Here is a 23,849-nt window from a genome sequence, read left to right as displayed (position 1 = left end):
TGAAACATTTAAAACAAAAAGGACATTGGCCCTTAAAATGGACATAATGTGTCATAAACGATTGTCATGGGGTCCCCGCCCCTTTTTGAAAAAGGTTGGTAATTTTTTTCAAAAGGGAAAGTTACTTTTTAAAAAATTTTACAAGGAAATATTTAGTTACAGCATGTTGTCCTTTCTTTTTTCTTATTCGCGTGTGTTTCGCTCAAAAATTCCCCCTAATGTTCCCCAAAATACTTTTTAAAAGAAAAAAAAGGGGTTTTTGTAGTTTGTTTTGCCTCGATTGAAAATTTTTTGCAAAGGCCAAAGATTCAGAAAACCTCCCTTTTATATTAGTCCAAGCTTAATGGTTTGAAAAAACAGCATGAGTCTATTATTATCTGTATAAAAATTAAATGTTACGTGGGTGGTTTGGGTTTTTTTTGATGTGAACAGAAATTTTTTTTGCCTGTATTTCACGTTTTTTTGATATCATTGGTCCAGGGGGGACAATTAAAAGACGCTTACTGTGAAAAAAAAAGTTTAATAAAAAAAAAAATTGTTTTTTTGCTTTTCAAAAAAAATTTTTAGCCCCAAAATTCCCTAAAAATTTTAAATTCTCTTTAAATGATTTTTTTTATTTTATTGTCTAAAAAACAGAAATAACTTTATTTTAATTTAGATTTATATTATATGGTGGATAAAAATCAAACCCGCCTTTTACGGGATGGTCAAAAGCGCTTTATTGGAAATTTTAATTTTTCCCCTTAAAACAGAATATTCTTTTTTTCCCTTTAAATTGATTAATGTTTACATTTTTGCTTTTATTAAAAAGCGCATATGTTGGTTTGTTTTATTGATTCACCGAGTATTTTTGAGTTAGATTTTTAAAATTGGGAGGGTCGTTTTTAACCCCTAGAAACAATGTTCTTTGTACCCCACAAGTTTTGGGTTTTGGATTTTTTTGCTGCTTTATAGAAACATTGTCCGTTCCCTCCCCCGTTTGTCCCCCCCCGTCCCCTTGTTCTTTTTGGGAAACCAGTACATATATACAGTTGAAACAAACATAAATGTGGGATTATACACAAGTTAAAAAAAATGTTCCAAAAATCTCCCTTTTTTTTGGGAAAATTGTTGTCATTTTTCATCGAAAACTCCAAAAATTGCAGTTTTTTATATTTCTGAAACTATCATGCATTTGATTAAAATTTTTCCCCCAACTTTGAGAAAGTTAAAAACCAAGTTCTAAACTTAAAGTCTTCAGACAAAATATTTTCGTTTTTTCTTGAAGATTTTTTTTAAAAAAGATAATGTTTTCTTTGAAAAAAAAGGGTTATTGCATCGGAATTGAAAAAGTTAAAAAGGGTATAAAATCAAGTCAATATCAGGTAACAAACCAAAATTTTGTTTTTAAAAATTGTTTCCCCCTTTTTCCTTTGAAATAGCCCAAAATTAATGCTTGATATTTTTCTGAAAAGTTTTTTTCTGTATTTTGGTAGAAAATAAACCCTTTTAAAAAAGATTGTTGTTTACACATCAATTCTTTAAAAAATTTTCTCAAAATTTGTTTCCCTTTTTTCTAAAAAAAAGCAAAATTGTTGATTTTTTTTTAAAAAAAAATCTCGAAAAAAAATGAAGTTATTCATTGGATTTAAAGTATGTTTTAAAGACATAAGGAAGTTTTTGGCACGCAAGGTTCTTTAAAATTTTTTAAATTTAAATTTTTTTTATATTATTTTAATTTGAAATTTTTTCTCTGAAAATTTCCCCTGAGTTTTTTTCAATAAAATTATTTGATTTTGTCTTGACAAAATTAGTTCCCTTTTGGAATGTCAAGGTGGGTATTGACAAATCTGTCGTTTTTTTTTTTATATCGGCTTTTATACTTTAAAGCTTTTTGTCTTTTAATTAAATTAAAATTTGGTTTGCTCCTTTTTCGAAAATGTTTTTTTTTATCCTAGTTGGTTAAAAAAATTTTTTAAACGCTTACCCCCGCCGTACTAGGAGTTTGGCAATAAGAAAAAAAAATAATAAATTATATAATGAAGTTAATAAATTTTAAATTTTAATTAAGTTGCAGTGCGTAATCTTCGTAACTGTGTTGGATTCGGCGTTTTTAAAAAGCTTACAAAATTATTTTTAATTTTTAAATTCCAAAAATGACGTTTTTGGAAAGGGCTTTCTTTTCTGAAAATTTTCTTTAAACTTTTTGGATTTGTCAAACGATAGCAAAGATGTTTTTAATAGAAAAACATTTTTTTTTAAAAAAAGTGATTAATGAAATAATTATACATTTTTCCCAAGTCCCTGTAAATTTTTTTAGAGGTATGAGATTTGATATTTCCCTTAGGCAATAAAGCAAGTTATGTGTTAAAAGTTATATTTCGTTCAAAGGATTCCTTACTGCATCGGCAAAATTATCAGATAGAAAATAAAAAACGCTTCTACCCCATCAGTTTTTTAAACATTTCCCCAAAGATGTTTTGGGGATTTTGCGATATATTTTCAAAAGGTTAATTAGCCAAAAATTTTATTATAAAATTTTGCCAAATCCACGCACGCAGCACGCAAAAACACAAATTGAATTTGCAATAATTTTTATATATAATATAGCAAAACACACACACCGCAGCCCCACGCAGCCGCAGCACAACACAAGGTTTAATTAGCAAAATTTTATATTTTAATATATGTACCACACACACAAGATACACGCACGCCGGAAACACATCACCCGCAAAATCTGAAATTCAAGTAGCAACATTGTTTTAATTAAAATTGTTGTTGACTTGCCCTAAAGTCACTTTTCTTTAAAAAAAAAAAGGCTAAACAGTGTGTATTGTGAAAAGGCGTTTGGTCGGAAAAAAGTAACAAAATTGTAATGATACTTGTTTTTACATAAAAACCCAATTGTCAAACTATTTAGATTGTAGTTGTTGGTGCCTTTTCAACAGTTCTATGACAGATGCAGTATTATTTGGGTGTTTTGAGTTCCCTTATGTGTTGTATGTTTTAACATAAAAAAGTTACTCATTAACCCCTTTGATGAAGTACATGTCTTCGAAATGTTAAAAGGGATTTTTAAAATATCCGCGTGTGCCAGTCCGCGATTAAAAGTCTATGATATTATAAATTAAGTGTTTTTTGCCCGCCGGTTGTAAGGAACAGAGTTGTCATAATTTTCACCTTAGATATCGCATAGTATTCTTCGTATGTCAAAAACGTGATATTCTCGCTAAACATCTTATTTCAATGATTTCAAAATGAACATGCTGTCAAACATTTTACTTAAAATATTCACAACGGATTTATGCAGAACCCTAGACATCGTGCGTTTTCCAGGCATTTCGGAATATATGGTATAACGTTATTGGTTAACGATTTTCAATTACAACAGATTTCTCAGTCAGTTTATATTTAAGGTACTAGATCACTTATAGAGAACCTCCTTTTTGAAGAGTATTCAATGCCTGCCATAAACCTACTTTACTGCAATTCTTAGGGGGGCGCACTGGCACCAGACCAGAAAGAAAATGCCTCTGTACATGTTATACCCTACCCCTAGGTATCATATAAGAACCATGGTCGTGAACGGGAAAATATACTAACCCATTTCAATCGCCTATTTCATACCTAAAATACGCAGTTCAGTAAATGTGTACTATTGATATTAAACAAGCGATAATTAATCTTCATTCGTGCACCTGTCACATTGTCTCAATACTCCATATTGCAGAGATGCTTCACATATTTTATGCTTTAGTCAACGTTACAGAAAAAACTTGCGTGAACTCCCCTAATGAACATCCGGTCTAGAGGTCACGGCAGTGTGCACATGTTAAGCGAAATGTAAACAAACAAAAATAGAATGCAATATATTCACAGATTTACGATAAGACTCGAAATGATGATGAAATTCATCTTGTATATGATTTTGAATTTGAAATCTACTTGGTTTCTCTATTCGTTTATTTAATTCATTTGAAACATTTATGCTGATATAAAATTTAAGCGTCACGTGTATAAAATGACGACGGACTACATTTTTCACATCAGCCAACCCCGAGTGTGTTGAATCAACCCCGGAATTCACCGGGGAATTGCAATTTTTTTTGTGTACCGTTGAAAAAAAAACTAACGTTTTTTTTCAAAGTAAAATATTGAAGAAAGTGACAGGTACACCGGAAGATAAATTACACTTTTTATATCAATAGTACCATTTTACTGAACTGCGTCTTTTGGTAGAAATGGGCGATTAAAAAGGGGGTTAGATATTTTCCCGTTCAACCATGGTTTTTATATGATACCTGGGGGGTAGTGTAAAAACAGTAAGAGGCATTTTCTTTCTGATCTGGTCCCCCCATGGGGGGGGGGGGGGGGGCTTTAGGGGTTTTCCCCCATTTAATTTTTTTTTGATTTTTGTATAAAAAGGAAAAAGGGAAAATTTATTAATATAAGCGATTTCTTGGTTTTCAAAGTAAATTTACTATTTAAACAAAGGGTGGGTTTTAACATCCTTAAAAATAGAGTTAACGCGATAAAGTTATCTATTTTGCTTTATTTTAAAATTTTTTATTCCAATTACTGGGAATAAAATAAGACATGTACCTTTTCTTTGTATTTTATTTTTATTGTTTGTTTGTTAAAGTTTTAAGATATTAACACATTATGACGAACAAATGACTTAAAATACTTGTTTCAAATTAATATATTCTACTTTGCAAGGTAAAGCTCAAAGATCTGAAAAAAACATTGAAAAGTTAAGTTGGCAGTTTTTGGGGCCGCTCTATCTTAAAGGGAGGAGACAGGCGCAAGCATGAGACAACAACGCGATGCGTCCCCCAAAAAAACCGCAGACGGCCCCCAGCCCCGGACCACCCCGAAGTATGACAGCAACCTAGCTCACCATTCTCCCCCAAAAACCAAAACGATGCAAAGGAAGAGCTGCACCAAAACTCGGTGCAGAAAGCTGTTGATTATGTCTGTGAAAAAAGGAAGAACGACAATTTTTGGCATTATTGCCCACGAAAACGGCAGGGTTAAAATTCTGAGACACCCCAAATTCTTCAGCGTAAAAAAAAAAAACGGATGAGGGGGCCTACCACAAAAACCCAATGATGCCCCCCAGACACACTTCACCTTGCAAGAAGCAAGAAAATGGCCCCACACAATATTATATGAAGCTTACGACAAAAGCACCAGGGCCTACCATCCCATTGTGATGCATTAGGGGCCCTTTCATATCGCAAGGAAAACAACGCAACTTGGGCTTTACCAAAAATAGTGAACCCAAGGGACAAGGAAGGCAACTTGGGCCTCCCCTACCAAGTGATACTTTACAGACAAAACCCAGGTTTCGCAATACTGTAATTTATTCACTATAGAAGTTCACTACAAAAAAAAGCAAAGAAACCTGGGGCTCACCAAAACCTATAGGGTGCATAAAACCCACTTCACAAGAAAGAAACGAAACGCAAGCAATTAGATCCCCATACAAAAGGGACGAAACCTTGCCCCAAAGCAACTTCGGGTAAACCCAACCTTAAATGAAGTGCATCTTTTGCAATGAAAAAACCTTTGTGCACTGTTTAAGACAAAATCCCCTTTGTGAAGGCCCGATAAAGGCAACATAGTTTCATAAAACGAGGGACCGGGGTCCATATTGAAGCGACAACGCAAATTTACATGAATGTTCCGAATAAAATTCATCACCCAAAACGCATGATTTTTCTCTATTTTGGGGGCCAAAAACCGAAAAAAAATCGCCAAAAAACAAACCCCCAAAACCCGGTTTTTGTTTAGCAATTTTTAACCCATATCTCGTACCCCTAAATTTAAACATTTTTAGCGACGCCCAAAATTTAAGGAAAATTTACCTTTTCATAAAATTACATAAACAGAAATTTGCCAGGACCTTTCTTTTTATCTAAAAGCTAAATTTAAAAAATAAAAAATCCCAAGCTAAAGTAATACCAATTTATGTTTTTTCTTTTCCTTATATTTTTTTTACAAAAAATTCTTAAACAAAATTTAAATTTTCCGTATCCTAAAAAAGACACTTTTCCATTTAAAAACTTCACGAATGCTTTTTTTTTCAACACAATACACCTGATCCAAAAAATCGGGAACTATCCAAAAGTAATTTCCAGGAAGTTTCACGGACTTTGAAGTTCCTTCGACTTGGCTTTTCACGAAACTTTTCATTCGTAATTTCTTGAGTATGATTTTAATTGGGATAGGGAGACTTCACAGTGCGTTGCACAACAGCTCACTGACATTTTCAATAAATCCCATATAAAAATGGTCCCCTAAAAAGAAATAATACAAAGCAGCAAACTAAAAAATTTCCCCCAAAATGCAGGTCTTTCACCAAAAACAAAGGGTAACCAAAAAAAATTTTGCATTAGCAATTTTTAGGGGGGGGGGCGGGGGGGTAAGTTTTCTTTACGAACAAATGTAGAAAAAACAGTAGTTTCGTGTCGTGTATAATAACGGTCTATTCCCCTTTCAGACGAAAAGTGAGAAATCGACGGGCTTTTTGTTTTTTTCGAAAAACTGGCTGTGTTCTGGGCTCGCTGAACAGAAATCAGTACGTTTTTGAAAAAAGGGAAAACCCGTCAACTGAATAAAAAAAAGGCGATAACCCCAAATCTTGAAAACTAAAAACATTTTAAATCTCGAGAAATAAATGAAATTTTTTTAAGAAATAATTTTATTATTCCATATTATCGACATAAAATAAGAATGACCTTCGTTATTTTATTTATCTCATTTTTTTGCGGAAAATTTTTTTTAAAGAATTAAACCATTTATGAGAAAAAATGACTTAATTCTTGATTTCTAACTTAATTATCTACACGCTAAGGTAAATGCTCAATAGAGAGAAAACAGAAAAGTTAAGTTGGCTGTTTTTGGCCGCTCTACTTCAAGCGAGAGGGACCGGGCAAGCAAGGACAACACGCGATGCGATGCCCCCTAAAAACCGCGACGGACCCAGCACAGGCCCACACCAAAAAGTAGACAGCAGACTCACTCCCCCAGGGCCCCGCCCCCAAAAACGTGCCACGAAGCAAGTCAAGAGTGTACCAACACCGGTGTAAAAGCTGTTTAACAAACAAAATGCCCCCGGGCTCCCTGTTTTATTTTTTTTTCCCCCACATAATTTTGAAAAAAATTTTTCCCCCAAAAATCAACACAAAAAAAATTAAAATTTTACATTTCTAAAAAAGCTCTCTGGACCGCGGCAAACTCAAGTAAAAGCAATAAATCCGCGCGAAAAAAAAATTAACGAACGCAAAAAAATATGGGTAAACTTCAACCCCCAAGGCCAGCCAATCGCGGGAGTCGAAAATATCAGCGGGTTACGAAAGATCTGTAAATTTCTAATCGAATATCAGTACGACAAAAATAAAAAAAAAAAATTTTTAAAAAAAATTTTAAAAAAAATTTTATTTTTTAAAAAAAAAAATTTTAAAAAAAATTTCGTGTCAGGGTTTTTTGTGACTCAGAACTTTAATCACAGAAGTGTCTGAAAAGTTTTTGTTTTATTTTCCCGTATCTGGGAAAAAAATACATACATGTTTCAAACCCCAAAAATTGTAATTTCGGATATTTCTTAATTTTTACCCAAATCAATAAAAATTGTATCAACTTTTTGGGACACACAAGTTTTTTTTGAATTTGTGTAAATTGTGAAATATTTTTCATAAAATTTAAAACCTTAGCATGTGAAGCGTCGGGGCGATGAAAATTTTTTTCAGAAATTGCTTGAATATTTGGGCTTTTTTTAATGTTTGACTCGGGGGGATATTCCCCTAAGAAAATAGTATCTTTAAAATTTTTATAGAATCGCGTAAATTAATGAACTATGGGGGAAGCACATGGGTTTTGTTTTTATTTTTTAAAAAAATAAAATCCTTTTCTGATTTGTTTAGATTTATTTAAAAGTATAACCAAAAACGTCCGAAAAGCAGGTCAGCCTCTTCTTAAATACCCGGGTCCCCCCGACGCTTTATCTACCAGTACACTTAAAAAATTTAATAGGGGCTGCCAAAATAGGGTAAAGTGAAAAAACTGTAAACTCCCTTTTTCGTAGTTAAAAATTTGCAATAAAACTGGTTTTTTACCGACGCAAGAAGAATTTGATTCCCTATAAACCCGAATAGATTACTTTAAAAAAAATCTATATAAAAAATAATGAAAAATAAGCCGTAAGGGTTTTTAAAAAATTTTATGAGGACCCTTACACTAAACCTAGTATGAATAAATGATGACGTATTCACAAATATAGGCTAACTTTTACCGGTTAAATTGTCGAAATTTTAAATGCTTTTAAAAACAGTGCACAAAATTTTAAGAATCGGAGAGTTTCCACCCAAAAAAATAAAATGGTATTTTTTAAATTTTTGCAAATAAAGAAAGTCTTGAAATTTTCAATTCGAAGGGAAGCAGGCCCTTTTAAATGCCATTAAACGACCAGGGACGTGATTTGGTTTGAATAAAAAATTTTGATTCTATAGAGGCACCAAACATAATCGCCACTGAATTTGATTTCTTTTTTTGACAAGTCGGTTCCCCGATAAAAGGGAAAAAATAAATTGCTAGAACAATTCTACGGGAATTATGCCCAATTTATGCCACGTGTCAGGCAACGTTGCGTGACACCAATGACCATTAATCCAAACCTTCACCCCCAAACACTTTCAGAAAAAAAAAAAGTTTTCCCCGATTGGGAAACCAAAAATAGCCCCCAAAAAACGGGTATACGACGGAATATCGCAAGAATCTAGTATTGTTAAATCTAAACAACTAAAACCTTATGGGGATAGGCTTGCTAAAACAAAAGAATGAGTCGGATGAAGCAGAGACGAAACAATCCCCTTTCATCTGCAGTCCTGAAAAAAAATTATTTGTGAAACAACGATGTTTTTTTTTTTGTTTTTTTTTTTTATAATTTACTTTCTGAATGTGGGTCAGAATTTGGTCACCATTGTAGGGCTACAAACAAGTCTGAACCCCAAAAATTTTCCCTCATTATTGCCTTTGTTCTTTTGTTTTTCCCAATGTATCAAACCTTAAATACTTTTAAAGCCCCAAAAAAAACCTCCCCTAAAATGCTAGATGTTTTGCGTTTGCCCGATTTCATGTTTTATTCAACACAAAATTCTTAAATGCCCCCCAGACCTGTAACCTTTTTTTTTTTTTTTTTTTTTTAACCCCCGGAAAAATCTGAAAATCATTTTTAAATACAAGTAATAACAGCCAGATGGTAATTTAAGGCCCTCTAAAATAAATGATTTTACAGCTTTATATGCAAAATTATTTATCAATCTTACATATAAAAGCTGCATAGAATGACTACTTTACACGAAGAAACCCAAAGGTTTGAAAATTTTAAATTATACATAAATTTTGTACATATTGTTACATTGATTAGTTGTATTAAATCTTAAACCATTGTTTTGGCCTAATCTTGTCCCGTCAACTTTTTACTAAAACTTGTAAATTTTAAAATTTTCATGCAAATCAGTAAAACTCCCCCCATGGAAATAAAAAAGAATCAGGGGTTTTGTGGTTCTTTAAATCCCAGCAAATTTTTTCAATGTTATCGATTCCTCAAAAGGAAGTGTTGTATCAAATAAAAAATTTTGTGTCAGTCCAGTGTTTTGTTGCAGAAAGGAAAATTAAACGTACTAAAAAGGGATGCGTTTTGGTTTTTTGATGAACGTCCTTGACCAGTTGACCCCATTTTAGAAAATTTAACAGCTGTTATTTTAGGTCGATATATTAAATTTGACCGGTGAATTTTCAGTTAACTATACGATATTGTTTTTTTTTTGGCCTGAGACGAAATTCATTGAACTTCTTCCGGGGGGCCCACCCCAATCTTGACCCCTAAAATGTCTCTGAAATGTTTATTGCAAAATTATCCCGGGGTGTGGGTTTTTAACTTCAGAAAAGTTTACGACGCGACACTCCCAAATGTGGAGCGAAGTATGGCATTAAAAGGAAAATTTTTAATTTAAACGAAGTAATTGCAAGCAGTGAGTGTCTCGCCCCAACCCTTTCCCCGCGTCATTAACCCGCACTCGCCCCACAAGTCCCCTTATGTTTTAAGACCAGGGTGGGGGATACACCCGACGCAACTGAAACTGCCCCCGTGCAAGCCATGCAAAACTTGTACATGTAACAAAGCTTTTCGAACTTTTCACTGATTGGGTTTTGAATGTCGCCGCATAAATAATGAACGCTTTCCCATGCATATAGAATTAATTTGCCCGGGGGTTTTAGCCGACCCTCGGTGACAGTCAAAATGTCTTTTTTACAAAAAAAAGTTTTGATAAATAAAAGCCCCCTTTGACCGGCAATAATGCCAAAATTGTATATTCATCTCTGAAAAACTGTTCAAGGGGGAAAGCAGATTGCCGCCAGTAAGAACCCCGGGAAGATAAAAGAAGGATGATTTAATTTGGGGGCATCTTCCCCCCCGATGTAACTTTTTGTTCAATATTAGACAGCTGACCAACAGACGGCCCAGTAAAAATTAAACCCATCACTTCTCGCCACACCCTCCCTTTAAATTTTCCTCTAACCATACAAGCTTGGAAAACCCGAACCCTGTAAAAATACTTAAAAAACAAAATATTTTAAACCCCCCAGCATGATTTGTAACGTCTGTTTCTTCCCTTCTCGATTCGTTTTCCCAAATTACCGGGCCCCCGGCTCCAATGTCTATGGAGGGATCTGATTCGCACCCCGTTCCTGGCCGGCCCTTTTTTTTCTCTCCCTGTCCTATGGGGATATTCCGTTGTTTTCGATTTTGCTCTTCATTTGCCTGTGCCTTCGTCCTTTCCCTTTTCCCCGGGCCCTTTTGTTTAGGCTAACACGCATGCGGCACTCAATTTAAGATTCTTTTAAATTTACTTTATGAAAAGACATGTGAAGAACGTAATTCTGTCCCGTCGTGATAAAAACGGTCTATTTGCCCTTTCGACGCAAAGTGGAACGCAGGCTTTTTGTTTTAATCGAAAAAAATGGGTGGGGTTCTCGGCTCGCTGAACTGCACATCGTACTGTATTGATAAAAAGAGAACAGTTAACGAAAATAAAAAGGGCCCATTTAAACCCAATCCTTAGAAATAAAAACATTTTAAGTCTCGAGAAATAAATGAAATTATTTTAAAGAAATAATTTATAATATTGTGGAAGAAATTTATGTAGGTTTTACGTCTGTCCTAAGGTTATTTTTAAATGGAGTAAGCAAAATTCAAAACAGAAACACAGCATTCGACCTTATTTTTTCAATATTGAAGTAAGAATTCTGTCTCATTAAATCCGTTAACTTGAGGCACCATAGAAAAAATGATATTGACATTTTTATTTTGTGTTTTATAATTGTTTACCAATAGTTTGATGTTTCTTTTATTAAAATTATTGGTAATATGAGTTCTCTGCAAGCGTTTTCGATAATGGCTATTACTTTGAAATTTGTCTCTACTTGAGCTTTAGGAGATACCATAAGTTATACAAAATCTATAAAAAACGGCACGGTAAAATTGTTTAAAAATTGCAAAATAGTGCAAAACACGGTTACATTCAGAATATACCAAGCAAAGGCCATTTTGTAAACATTACTATTAGTGATCTAATACCTTAAGGATTATTTTCAGGTTACCAGTGTTGTGATAGGGCATGACGGTAGTGGCAGTTATCCTGATTGGTTACTTGAATACGTTTCAATATACGTAGATAATATGAAGGAATATTACGTCTTTAGGCATAATGACTGGGTGAAGGCGGAAAGAGATGTTCGTTTGCATAGACAAGGTTCGATTATTACTTTGTGTTTCATAAGTCAGGTCTATAGAATGTTTAATTAACAAACTGAGTGTATGATATCGACTGACTAAAATACGTTTTTTTCTCTCTGTAAATACACGTCACAAAGACAAACTAAATGTGTAGCAGTGTATCACGATGTCGTTCTCGACTTTAAAATTTTCGGGACAGGACTGTTAATAAACTACTATAAAGGAAGAAGAATTTCAATAGTTTTCTTTTGGGAAGTGCAACGGATCTTAGATTGGAGCACGGCCATACTCAGCTGCACAGTGTAATTTCAGAGTGTTCTTTAGATTTTTTTTCTACGAGGTAGTCATGTGATCCCCGGTCCCATTTCTGAACCATCGCAGGGAATTCTACTGATATCCAAGGGGACTTGCAGTGAAGGACCCTCTAACTAGAATCTTGCTACCTGTAGAGCTTAAATTGAACTGACCTCACCAGTGATTCAGACGATCTGAACACCCCGCTTTGAATGTTTTGACAAATGCGGTAGGTTTTTGAGACAACTACGAAGCAACTATTTAGCCTTGTCAGCAGATCACACAAGAGTACTTGATTCTGGTTTGTTCCGCTCAGACTAAGTATTTAAAAGACGGGTATTCTGATATTTTCGTCAACAGTCAGTTTGACTCCTCATCATACTCTTTCGAAAGAATGTTGTATCCTTAATGAGGTCATGATACGCTACTGTACATTTAGGTGTACCCAGCCTTTTGCGAAGAAAAATGGGACAGAAATGGACTGCATCTGTCTATCATTCCGTCCATATATCTGTCACTCCGTTACACTTCATGTCACGTCCATCACTCTGTCATCCATGACGAGATTTTGATATAACTTCGCAAAATGTTTCACAAGCGACGACGTATAATAGTAATGCACTGTGCCGTGGTCAGACTTGGACTGCTGGCTCAAGGGTCAAAGTCATACGGTGTCAAATATTTACAGGTTCTGTTTCGTGTCCGGTCCGATTCTCTGTCGTTCATTAAGGGATTTTGTAATACTTAGCACAAGTGTTCCCCATAATGAGACGACCTATCATGATCAAAACCAAACCAAGATCCCTAAGGTCAAGGTCATACTTTGAGACCAAAGTTGAATAGTGTCTATTTCATGTAGGCCCTATACCTCTGCTATTTATCAAGGGATATTAAAATTATTTGGCACAAATATTTCACATAATGAGACGATATGACGCACAAAATCCACTAGCTCAGAGACAAAGGCAAGCCTGGAGGTCACAGGTTAAGAGCGTCAATTTCATGTCGGGTACTTAACCTAACCGTTCATCGAGGGATTCACTTGGCACAAATGTTTCTTTTAAGGAGACGACCTGTCGCTTGCAAGACCCGAGGTCCTTGTCTCAAATGTCAAAGTTACACTTAGAGGTCTAAAGATGAAAGGTTCGATTTTGATCTTGTCAATATATTCGCATAAACAGTCACCATGTCAAATTTATTTGTCGCATGTAAGACCAAGACCTGTAGCTCAAGGTCAAGTTCAAACTTGGATAAACAACATTTTGGTCGGTTTTTTTTTTTGGACTTGTCTAACTATTTTTATGCCAGGATGTATATTCAGATAACTTGTCACAAATATTAACAATTACAAGGCAATTTGTAATGTGCTTTACCAAGACCACTATCTTAAAGGTCAGGACCACAGGCACCGAAGTTATCGTTCGATTTTGGTTTGTAAATGAAAATTACGTACCTAAAAGTTAAAAAAAATGCAATACTAGTACATGTGTTTTTAAATAGTTGTTCCCACTATTTAAAAGATGAAATTATGTTTAAAGTAAGATGATTGGTATTAATAGATAAAATAAAAACTATTTACAACTGTAAATTTCGAGAATTCATACCCAGGACCAAGTCGTTACTTTATTGTATATATAGGTGGATACGGCACTACTAGTATTATGATTGCAATACACTGAGATTGGGTTCATATGCAGTACAGTTTTGCACAGACCATCACTGGTATTAACTTTCACTGGTGTGTTATTTCAAAACAAGTTTTATTAGTATTATATAAATGTCGTGCATTTCAATTTCAGAAATAATTCATAGCCCTCGTGAAACTATTACGTTCGACGTATAACCGCCGGAGTGTATAAATAGTGTTAAAACACAGTTTTATTATTAATTATTTCGATTCTAATACGTCTTTTATTGTAAAATTTAGATCAAATGTAATAGAACTGTTTCTTCGCGGATGTATGGCGCCAAATGGTAGTTTGTCACGCTTCTTTGTTTATACACGTCTGGACGGCTGGACTGGAAATAGTAATATGTCTTGCGGAATAGTTTTAATTAGAGCACAAATGATGCCGACTTACTCTGCACAGCGAATTACCAGCTCAGTGTGTGTGTGTGTGTGTGTGTGTGTGTGTGTGTGTGTGTGAATTAATCAAGATAGTTGTGCTATGTGCCGCGTTTTTAAGTAAAATAATTTATCAGATTTGAAAGCGCTATTTCTCGATGCGTACATTGCGCTAAATATCACGTCAACATAATATTGTTGTGATGATTGAAGCATTGCCTAGTCATATTAGACTTTCACTGCCACACTATAAATTCAAAATTGCCAACAACGTTCACGACGTCATCTAAATATAACCGTTGACGTTTCTAATATTAGCACGACGGTGCGTTAATTGAGTAGTAATTGGGAGTCCGTAAATATAAAAAAGGCGAGTGTTTTAGATATTATGTTTTACTGAACTATTTCTCTATCATTTTTTGAAATACAAAATTTAATGCTTAATTCTCCTTCAAAAAAGATGGTCAGAGTTAGTTTATACTAATTTTATTTTAGCTGGATTATGATGAAAGCTTCAAGCTTATTTAAACCATATAAGAAGGCGTGGTCATGCCCCGAGGGGTTCAAACTGACTACCCGGGTTGAGCGCCTGGCACTTAAACCATTACAACACCGCTCCCCGCTCTAAAGTCAGAGTTAAGCAGCAATATACATGTATTTCAATAGCCAATATGAAATTTATATTTACTTTGAAACAGTTGAAGTTTTGCTTAATGATACACAAAAATACGTGATGATAAAAAGGGAAGTGAATTTTACATTCAACTTCTCGAGCAACTTTATTAAAAACGTTTAGTTATCCGCATGTTTAGTAAAGGTCTTGATTTAATAGTATGAAAGATGGTTTCTGACGTGTATACCATCAAAATCATGAGCGAATACATAAAGCAGTGTATTTTGTAAGCTATCCTCCAATATTGTTGTGAACTAACAAACAAACAAAATAGAATTTTCATCAGGGAATTGTGTAAATGGATGAACGGAAGAAAGACCAGGCATAATCAGTAATGTTTTCTTCGTCACTTTAAACGGGTACACACAATAATTCAGTTTATACATGTACATAATTTTTCTGCCATGCCTTCAAATCTCATTCACTCAATCGATTTATAATGATAAAATTCTAGGCCAGGTCCCATGTTCACAAAACCTTTTTCTGTCTCAGCTGAGTTTGAGTTATTTCTAAACCACGAAGTACTCTGGCTATATCGTTTACGCCATATCGTTTATTCATCAGTCCAATGTACCAAGGAAATTAATCCTTTCAGTTCCGATTAATTTTAAGTTCTGTGGACATCCGCCAATGAACAGTTGAATTGCACCCAGACATGTGTGCCGCATACTTGTATAGACAGTATGTTATCACAAGCGTTCAGACAATTTGCATTTTGAAACCGGCTGCTCTATATAAGTGTCTGCCTTTTTAACCATTGCGCAAACTCACGGCCATTTTATCAAAATTCAGAAAAATAAATTATACACAATGAGTAAATGTGTGTGTGCGGTGGGGGAATAATTTGGCAATAAGTGGTTTTAAAAGTCGTTTAAACATTGTGTTTGTCTACAAAGTTTATTTTCCCTCATGTATACTCTTGTAATCATGATTTTAATGTAATTTTAATGTAATGGTTGACGAAACTTGAACAGAAATTGTACGTTAAAACTCATAACTTATCTGCTAAAACTGTCATTCCTTATTTCACGAGTTTTTCGATGTTACGAAGTTCGCTAATCACAAGTTAAAGATGAGATTACCCCTGTGAGAACGCTAAATGATACAACTTCGCTAACTGATACAACTAAACGATACAATAAACACTAAATGAAACAAAATCGAGGCTTGCTTAAAGATACTAAACTAACACTAAATGATACAAAATTTTAGGCTCGCTAACAGATACAAATCCTTGTCGATGAAAAATACAAATTTTCTATAGGGGTATATGGAGAATTTCTACATTTGTTGACTATTTCATAAAATTATTGTCGGACTTGTCACACGAAACTTTCCTCCCATGGGGGTTCCAGCTTTCATATTGTATAAACACCCCTTGGATATAGTGCCTGCTTTTTAATTTTGTCTTTTGACAGTTCCTGTGATACGTAGGCTCCATTACCTCAGATCCCCTTCCTAAATTCCAGTTTGTTTAGTTTTGCCCATTGTTTTCTCGTTTGGGGCAAACCCATTATTTTATCTGGGGACCAAACGCCGCTCTTCATGGACTTACACGCCTCAACACGTGTATCATTGAAGGTTCCATGTTCACCGCCGTTTGAATACATCTGCGGAAGTCTCTAAATTGCTCTTTGTACTTTTAGCATGTGTAAATGTTCAGTTCTTCTCAACCCGGGGCTAGAGGGCGTGGACGATAGCATGCATTTCCACTACCGTCCATGAACAGGCTCAATTAAACCGAGCCTGCAACATTTTCGTTTTTGTCGTGTTGAGCGACCTGTGAAGTTCCCACTTTTCTCTATTTAAATATAGTTTTTTATGTTTCCAGTTAAATATTTAACATATACATGATCCCAATTGTATTAATTTTCCTGGAGTGCTCGCCAGTGTATATAAATGAAGAACAAAGTGACATGTATTCGGTCTTTATGCAATCTCTACGCTGTTGTTATTACTTTGTAGTGGTAAAAATTGGAATCAGTGGTGTAAGTCCTTCAAACTGAGTTTCAAACGTATCCCTGTCGTAGTAACATAATTATGCAAAAATGAATCCATTTTTTTAAATGTTATACTTTATGTTGTTGACAGTGCTGTTACAACAATTCAAACTTATTTTTATCTTTGCAAATTACCCGCTACGATTGAATATTTTTTTTGTTTTACATGGTTTGAATAATTCAGCTGCGATTTTAAATGTGCACATCGAAATGTCCGCATGGTACTGCCTACTGTTATTGTACTTTCAAGATTCCGCACGCTGTGTTTCATGACAACCATTTTTTGCATTTTAAAATGTGATTAAAATGGAAGTTCAAAGGAACGAACCCACTAAAACTATTAGGATTTCTACGGACTAATATATATTCAGCAAAAATTGTTACCTTTATAATATTTTTATGTGTCATTGTTTTAAAAACATCCCAACTCAGGCTGAAAACTTTTATACGTACCATTTGGTAATTTGGAGAGTCATAAATAAAAATCACGAGCCCGCTGGATCCGGCCCTGTATCCGAGTCTGTTTTCAATAAAAAAAAAAATCATAAAATGGGCTCATGGCTTTCTGCGTATGCTTTTTTTCGACATGTCTTTAGAATGTTATTTTATGGTAGTAAATGAAGTGTATGCATCTGTCAGGTTCATTAACCTTACGAAGTGTATTGAATGTATACTATTAATAATATCTGTCATGTGTTTACGAATCGGATAGAAATATCCGTCCCGAGGGCACCTGCGTATTGGGCGGTAATGAGGCTTGCCGAATTACCGCCCATGCGCAGGTGGCCGAGGGACGGATATTTCCATCCTATTCGTAAACACATGACTGATATTTTTTCTTGCATATCGTATACATGTTACATTTTATTCTGACAGACATTTTTCTTGCATACCGTATTTTACAAAAGGTAGAAATAGTTTCTTTTTAGCACTCTTTCTTATAGCAGAGAATGAACACAAAGCGCGGGAAATTAACGTTCGTAAGCAGAAGTGACGTCATGGTGTTTTGCGTTACGCACAATAACAAAGTTCCACTATAGTTTTGTCGTTTGTAGCGTAACGTTATGTCATGTTTTTATGGTAGACTTACGTATTTTGAATCGAGAAATATACTATAAGAAACGGAGAGAAACTATCAAGGGACCTGTTTTTCTTTCGTATTTTACATAAACAATATATTATTAGTGCATGAACCAGTAGTTGGCATTAACAACACGAGATTCATCTGGTATGGGGGAGGTGGGGTGGGGGGGGGGGGGGTGCCAGATGGGTTTTGCCGCCATGGGTACTTACCCTGGTATGTTTATGACAAACATTTATTTTGTTTAAGGTTATATTATCTCGTGTGCACGACATCTTATCCCGTGCGCAAGACAACTAATCTCGTGCGCACGACATCTTATCTTGTGCGCACGACATCTTATCCCTTGCGCAAAACAACTAATCTCGAGCGCACGACATTTTATCTCGCGCTCTTGACATCTTATCTCGTGCACATGACATCTTATTTCGAACGCACGACATATTATCTTGAGCGTACGATATCTTATCTCATGTGCACGATATTTTATCTCCTACGCATAACATTTTAGCATTTGGGAATTGGCAGGGCACATCGGCCTTCTAAGCCTTGTTGTGTATATAGTTGAAATATAGTTAAAGGATTTCCCTGGAGTCATGGCCCTCAATTTGTAGCAGATCATCTGACAAATGTTCTGCGTCCTCATTTTGGTGACCACATTCACACATAGGATTATTACGAAGATGATTACGAAAGAGATCACTATTTAGGTTACTACAGTAATTACGCATGCGAGCATGATATACTGAAATTTGTCTGTCACCTGCGCAGTAGTATTTAGGAATGGTATGCTCTTTAAATTTTGTCTTTAATTTAGTTTTGAAAATATTAATTGATTCCGAGTTTCTTATGTCTAGTTCAAGATTGTTCCAAAGAGAAGTGGCTGACGGAATAAAATAGGAACTGTATATCTTAGTACGACGGGCTAATGCTTCATAGTCGTTGTTATAACGAAGAGGATAGGGAGTAGTTTCAGAAACAGTTGCAGGAAATATATCTGCTAGATAATTTGGCAAGTTTCCTTGTCTTGCTTTATAAACAGTTACACGTTTTTGAATAGTGCGCCTGTCTTTTAATGAAACCAAGCCTATTTCCTTCGTTAACCGTTCAATTGAGACTTAAGGAGGTAGGTTACCTTGTTACAAGGGTAAATTCAAATTAGTTGAAACGCAGCATTATTTTGTATTTCGTGTAATATGAAGTTTTAACTGCTACAATTTCAATTTCGTTTGTCTCTGTCCCTTCAAGTTCAATTTTTATCCAGGTTTGAAGAACATGACCCTCCAAAGGTATTTCATATTGAAAGAAAAAGGAAAATACGGATATTTAACACTTTTCAGTGTATTTTAGTTTCATTGATATCCGTAGAAGTCTGCATAATTGATAATTTTACTAGTATGCACGTTAGCTTTCTAATATAAGCTTAAAATGTATATGTCGCGGGGCTCGTGGTTCCATGGTAACGCATTTTCTCTCATTTTTAAACAACTATGTATCAAAATAGGGGTTTTCAGTGCCATTCTGTTAATGACCAACATGGAATATTTGGGTAATATTATTAGCAAAATACCAAGCACTTTGCATGGTACCCTATTTTTCTTAAAGTTTAAAGTAACCATGGCAACAGAGATGTTTAAAATAGCTTATATCTTGCTTTTTGTCGTAATTTCTTATAAAAAATATTGAATAAGATTATCTTACTAGTTGATTTAGCTTTAAAACATATAATTTCTATCGTAAGTAATATTTTCGTGTTATTTGCATTTATTTAAACAAATTTCACAGCTTAGAATACTTACAGCAGTACCCCTCGTCCGGCATTTTTCATAGAAAAATCGTTAAGCATGCTGCTATTATTCTCATAGATATTGTTAAAAATGAAAATAAAAAGCCGAAGCTGTGTTTCTTAAATAGACCAGTGTCAACGCTTTTGAATTTTACATTTAGATACATAGGTCACGGGCTTCGTTTCCATGGCAACATCAATTCAATTCAAGAAACCACAATTTTCTACTGAAATTTGAACAATTTTAGATCTTACTTTTAGTATATATGTAACAAATTATCAACGGAACCTGAAAAATAGGTATTACAAACCAAACTGCGAGATTTTTATTTGAAAATGGCCGTAACAAGTAACCTTTCACCCAACTTTATTCCAAATAACATTGGTTACCATCATCCATATTCTTACATTCCGCATAACATTTCGATATAACTACATAAAAGAAGCAAAATATTGAATATTATTCAGAGCAAAAGACTCATAAAATAATTTCAGCAAATAATGGTTATTTGAAAATAGTTAAAATAAAGAAAATGCACAGAATTACGTACTTTTAAGATAAAAGCTATAAATTTTGCGCGGTAACTGACACGTAAAGTCATGACGTCAATGACGTCATTTTAAGACAACATTGTTTTGAAGCGTTTCTGCAGCAATTTATTCGTTATTTCTGCTTTATTAAACCATAAAGCATCAGATCGAAGACAGGTTCATGGTTTGTTTTCAGAAGAATGAATATACAAACACATTTTCTAAAGCTTGTTTCTCATAGTCGGCACATCCATCCTATATAACAAATGCATATTCTAATAAGGGTCTTAAATAAGATATGTATATCTGATTCAATGAATTACAATTAATTTTAAATTTCAGTGATCTCATTGATCCAAGGACTTTCAAAGCGGATGACATAATATTATTAATATGATCATGCCATTTTCCATCAGATCTAAAATGTTACTCCTAAAAGTTTATCGTAGCAGTAGCCGCAGTTCCAGTAGAAAAGACATGAAACTGATATCATCAGTAGTATAAGCAAAAATGTCTTGTATGTCTGTATCATCAACTTCCTTTCAATTTTCCCCAGTTTATGCAATTAGTTTTATGAATTCAATGAGTGCACGGATGTTACTGGCGAGTACTCGAGAAAAATGCTAGAGGATGTTTGTTTGTTTCGAGTGAATATGGAATATATCTCACATAGAAGTGAGAAAATTTCAAATACTTTCATGAGCGCGTAGCACGAGTGAAAATGTGAACATTTTCTCATTTTGAGGTGAAATTTATTCTATATTTACGAAAAACAAAAAAAATTTCTTCTTATCTTATGCTTAATTACGCTGATATATGCATTTTGCAACAGATTTTAATCTCAGCGCGGGATACAGACGCGCGTAAACGAACATGACTTCAGACGTGGTGTGACGTTAGAAAGACGCGCTCAATAAAAATTCCATTTTATTTTATTTCTTGCTGCATTACGTTATGAAATTCTCATTAAAGTAAAATGATTTGAATCGAGAAATATACTACAGTCAAACCTGTCTATAAAGACCACCCTTGGGAGAGTCAAAATGTGGTCTTTGTTGGGAGGTGGTCTTTATTCACAGGTTAAAATACACTGTAATCATAATATGGGAAACAAAACATTTGGTCTTTAGAGCCAGGTGGTCTCTGTTCAGCGGTGGTTTTAACACAGGTTTGACTATAAAGAACAATGTGCGACTACGATTAAATAATTTAAAATTTATACACAAATTACAAGAAGATCGGCAAAGCTGTATGATATGCAATGAGTGATATGAATTATATCTCACTGATAAAACACAGTATTTCATCAGTTAATATTAAATAAAATTGGGATTATGTATATGTTTAACGGGGAACCTTCAAAACTATATTAAAATTTTCGTGTGACAAGTCATGCATAAAATGAGATAATAGTTTCATGAAATCGTCAACAAATCTAGAAATTATTCATATACAATGTACCCCTGTAGAAAATTTGTAAAAAAGGTTGTATCATTCAGCAAAGTTGTATCGTTAAGCTTCCCACAATCCTCCCCCTTCCCCGCATTGTTCCAAACCCTATGCGGTGATAATCGGGGTACTGGTTACAACCCGCTACAAGCTGGCATAAACATAATATACTTCACGTCATCAACATGATATCAGTGTGTTACTTCTTCGTCTCCGTCACAATTCTTCTCATAAAATTCATTGCGAAAATGAACATGAACTAAACTACAGGCTTGGCATAAGCAGGTTTCAGGCTACAAAAGTGACCCTCTGGCAATTTTAGTGCGTTAGTCGGGTCACAAGTGCGGCCCTCTGGCAATTTTAGTGCGTTAGTCGGGTCACAAGTGCGGCCCTCTGGCAATTTTAGTGCGTTAGTCGGGCATCAAAAATAGTCTTCTGGCAGTCTCAGGGTTAATAATTTAAAATAATTCACTTTGATATAATGAAACAATTCTATACAATTGTATTTCTTTTTTTCTTTTACCGATTTAAAACTTAACGTTATCAGATATTAAGAATTGAAAGCTATCAACAATGGTAGATGATTACTCATTTTCAAACTAGTCACTCTTCATGAATCATATGATACTTATATACTAGTAGTTATGTTTTTTTTATCAATTTTCCCCTTTTCTTAAGAAGATAAGAAGATGTGTTTACTGGCAATATGTTTTGTGAAAAAATGCCTCCCCCCCACCCTCCCCGCCACAGGCGGGGGATGTTGGTAACATTTTTACAATTTCTTGCTTCTTGTGTTACCAATATTATCATGTACTGTTATTGCCTATTTCAAATGTTTAATATGTGTTTTCTATTTAAATATAACAAGTGTATTTGCGTACACTGAGCCGCCTATCAAGTATGTCAAAGATGGTTAGTTTATACTGATTTGTTTTAGCTCGAATGTGATGAAAGCCTAAAGCTTATTTGAACCACTCACGAGTCCGCTTCCTTGAACAATCGGCACTGGTGTCATATGAGAAGTCATGATCTTAAACAATTACTTTAGATATTGTTCATGTATTCATTAACTGTTGAGATTTTTCGATAATTATACAAATTTATTCTTTACATGTATACTTTAGTACTGGATCAACAAACGTGCATCGATTCATTTGATAGTGGTCATAAGTGGTGGCCAAGATGGAGTTCAATAAGATCAGAAGACAAGTATAATATAAGCAGTCATCGAAGAATGTCACTGCGAGCGTGTAAACAAGCGTGCATCAACCTACAGGACATGCAGTGTAAAGCAGTGATGTATAGCAACGATCATAAAAGTTGCTATGGTTTGGCTGTATCCGATACATCCTATTTTACAAATCATAGAACATGGAATTCACCAGTGTATTTACGAACATGCAAACAGTTTGATTGAAAAACAGTTATAGCAAAGTGAGCGATTGTTAATGAAATGATTATTTGATCCTGAATATATTTCTATTGTTCTATACCAATGACAGTGATGATAAAATTTTGTGACTTAAAGCTATATTATGCTCAGGTTCAAAATTGAAAATATGAGCCATTAAGTACTATACAGTAAATATGTAAATTTAAAGTAACATGTTTTTTTATTTTGTGTTTCAGTTTTGTGCGTTAAATGAAATAAATGTATAAGTGAACAAAAAAAGAATAGGTAATATATTAAAATCAGAAGTCATTTGTTGTAGATGCAGATGGGATTATCCGGTTCAAGTGTTTATTGTTTTGGTAGTAACGATGCTCTGCCAGTCCGTTGTGACCGGTGTGCAAGTTTGGCAGTGACTTTATGGCATTTAGTGTTTTGCGACTACAATTTATAAATAACATTTAACATTTAGCCAAATTACATATATTTCATGAGGATTCCATAGACTTAAATCAATATGCAATAATAAAATATTTAGCAACAAATGAGCACAGTACATCTTATATAAATCGAATTAAACGTATTCTCTACTCAATGCATATTTTTACAGATTTGATATTTTTTAATTTTTCATTTCTCTGGCAGTTTTATATTTATGTTTGTTGGCTTTAATGTCACACCGACCCAATTATAGGTCATATTGAAACTTTCCAGCTTTGATGGTAGAGGAAGACCTCAGGTGCCCCTCCGTGCATTATTTCATTACGAGCGGGCACCAAGGTAGAACCATCGACC

General features: G+C 34.4%; 1 protein-coding gene across 3 annotated transcripts in view; it reads left to right on the top strand.

Annotated features, from left to right (window-relative positions):
• The window catches only part of LOC128548918 (neurotrypsin-like), a 114,262-nt gene extending 90,613 nt beyond the window's left edge, over positions 1-23,649 (top strand). For 2 of the 3 annotated variants that reach the window (XM_053524608.1, XM_053524607.1), the window contains 2 exons: positions 11,645-11,801; positions 22,789-23,649. In XM_053524608.1, the coding sequence (XP_053380583.1) occupies positions 11,645-11,801; positions 22,789-23,081 (450 nt within the window). In that variant the 3' untranslated portion in view covers positions 23,082-23,649. The remainder of the gene's footprint in view (positions 1-11,644; positions 11,802-22,788) is intronic. The other variant, XM_053524609.1, reaches the window with a different exon arrangement.
• The last annotated feature ends 200 nt before the right edge of the window (positions 23,650-23,849 follow it).

The sequence above is a fragment of the Mercenaria mercenaria genome, chromosome 15, assembly GCF_021730395.1.
Source record: "Mercenaria mercenaria strain notata chromosome 15, MADL_Memer_1, whole genome shotgun sequence".
NCBI lineage: Eukaryota > Metazoa > Mollusca > Bivalvia > Venerida > Veneridae > Mercenaria > Mercenaria mercenaria.
The sequence above is the reverse complement of the archived record's forward strand: the minus strand, read 5'-3'. Positions and strand labels throughout refer to the sequence as shown.